The sequence below is a fragment of the Apaloderma vittatum genome, unplaced genomic scaffold (assembly GCF_000703405.1).
Source record: "Apaloderma vittatum isolate BGI_N311 unplaced genomic scaffold, ASM70340v1 scaffold30127, whole genome shotgun sequence".
NCBI classification, from domain to species: Eukaryota; Metazoa; Chordata; class Aves; order Trogoniformes; family Trogonidae; genus Apaloderma; species Apaloderma vittatum.
The window spans coordinates 9,411-10,074 of record NW_009725045.1 but is presented as its reverse complement, the minus strand read 5'-3'; the positions used below and the strand labels follow the sequence as shown (position 1 = coordinate 10,074).

At 59.6% G+C, this 664-nt stretch overlaps 1 protein-coding gene across 1 annotated transcript in view; it reads right to left on the bottom strand.

Annotated features, from left to right (window-relative positions):
* Positions 1 to 664, bottom strand: part of THOC5 (THO complex 5) — a gene marked incomplete at its 5' end in the record, with an annotated part of 11,946 nt that overhangs the window by 2,435 nt on the left and 8,847 nt on the right. Inside the window, 3 exons of the mRNA XM_009872765.1 lie at positions 110 to 197; positions 280 to 383; positions 623 to 662. Of these exons, the coding sequence (XP_009871067.1) occupies positions 110 to 197; positions 280 to 383; positions 623 to 662 (232 nt within the window). The remainder of the gene's footprint in view (positions 1 to 109; positions 198 to 279; positions 384 to 622; positions 663 to 664) is intronic.

Genomic DNA, 664 nt, shown 5'->3' with positions numbered 1-664 from the left:
CATCACCCACAGACCATGGGAAAGGATTTCCCACGAAGACCCACAGAACCTGCCCTGGGGGCATCCAGTGTGGAAACTCGCAGCTGCCAGGGGAAGGAAACGTGCTGACCTGTTCCCCTTTCGATCAGGGCCATGTAGTAGAGGTGAGTGTCTTCAGCTAAGCCGGCCTCGATCACATCTTTAGTGTAGGGCAGCTCCTGCGAGAACAGAGGAGGGGGTGAGCAGCTGCTGACGCCGTGCGGGAGCTGGAAGGGATGCCCCCTCGCGCTCAGAGCCTACCGCGTAATCCTCGAAGGGAATGGCAGCCCACTTCACCAGGCGTGAGACTATCTTGGTAGGGAAGAGATGCTGGCACTCGCTGGAGACTGGCACGACGCCGTGCTCTGAAACCAATGACAAAGCCACCTGAGCAGCGGAGGGCTGGCCACAAGAGCTCTGTCACAGTCCCATGTGTGGAGACCCTCCAAAACCCAGGACCGAGGACAGAGGGGACAACTGGGAACACCGAGGGTGGCACTGCAGAGCCACAGGGCCGTTACAAGTGACATCAAGTCAGCTCTCTTCAGCAAGAGGACCCCACTCCTGCACCTCTCTGCCTCAGGGAGGGGATCCAGGCACTCACCCAGCGAGGCAAACTGCTTGTGCAGAGCCAAGCGAGACTGCA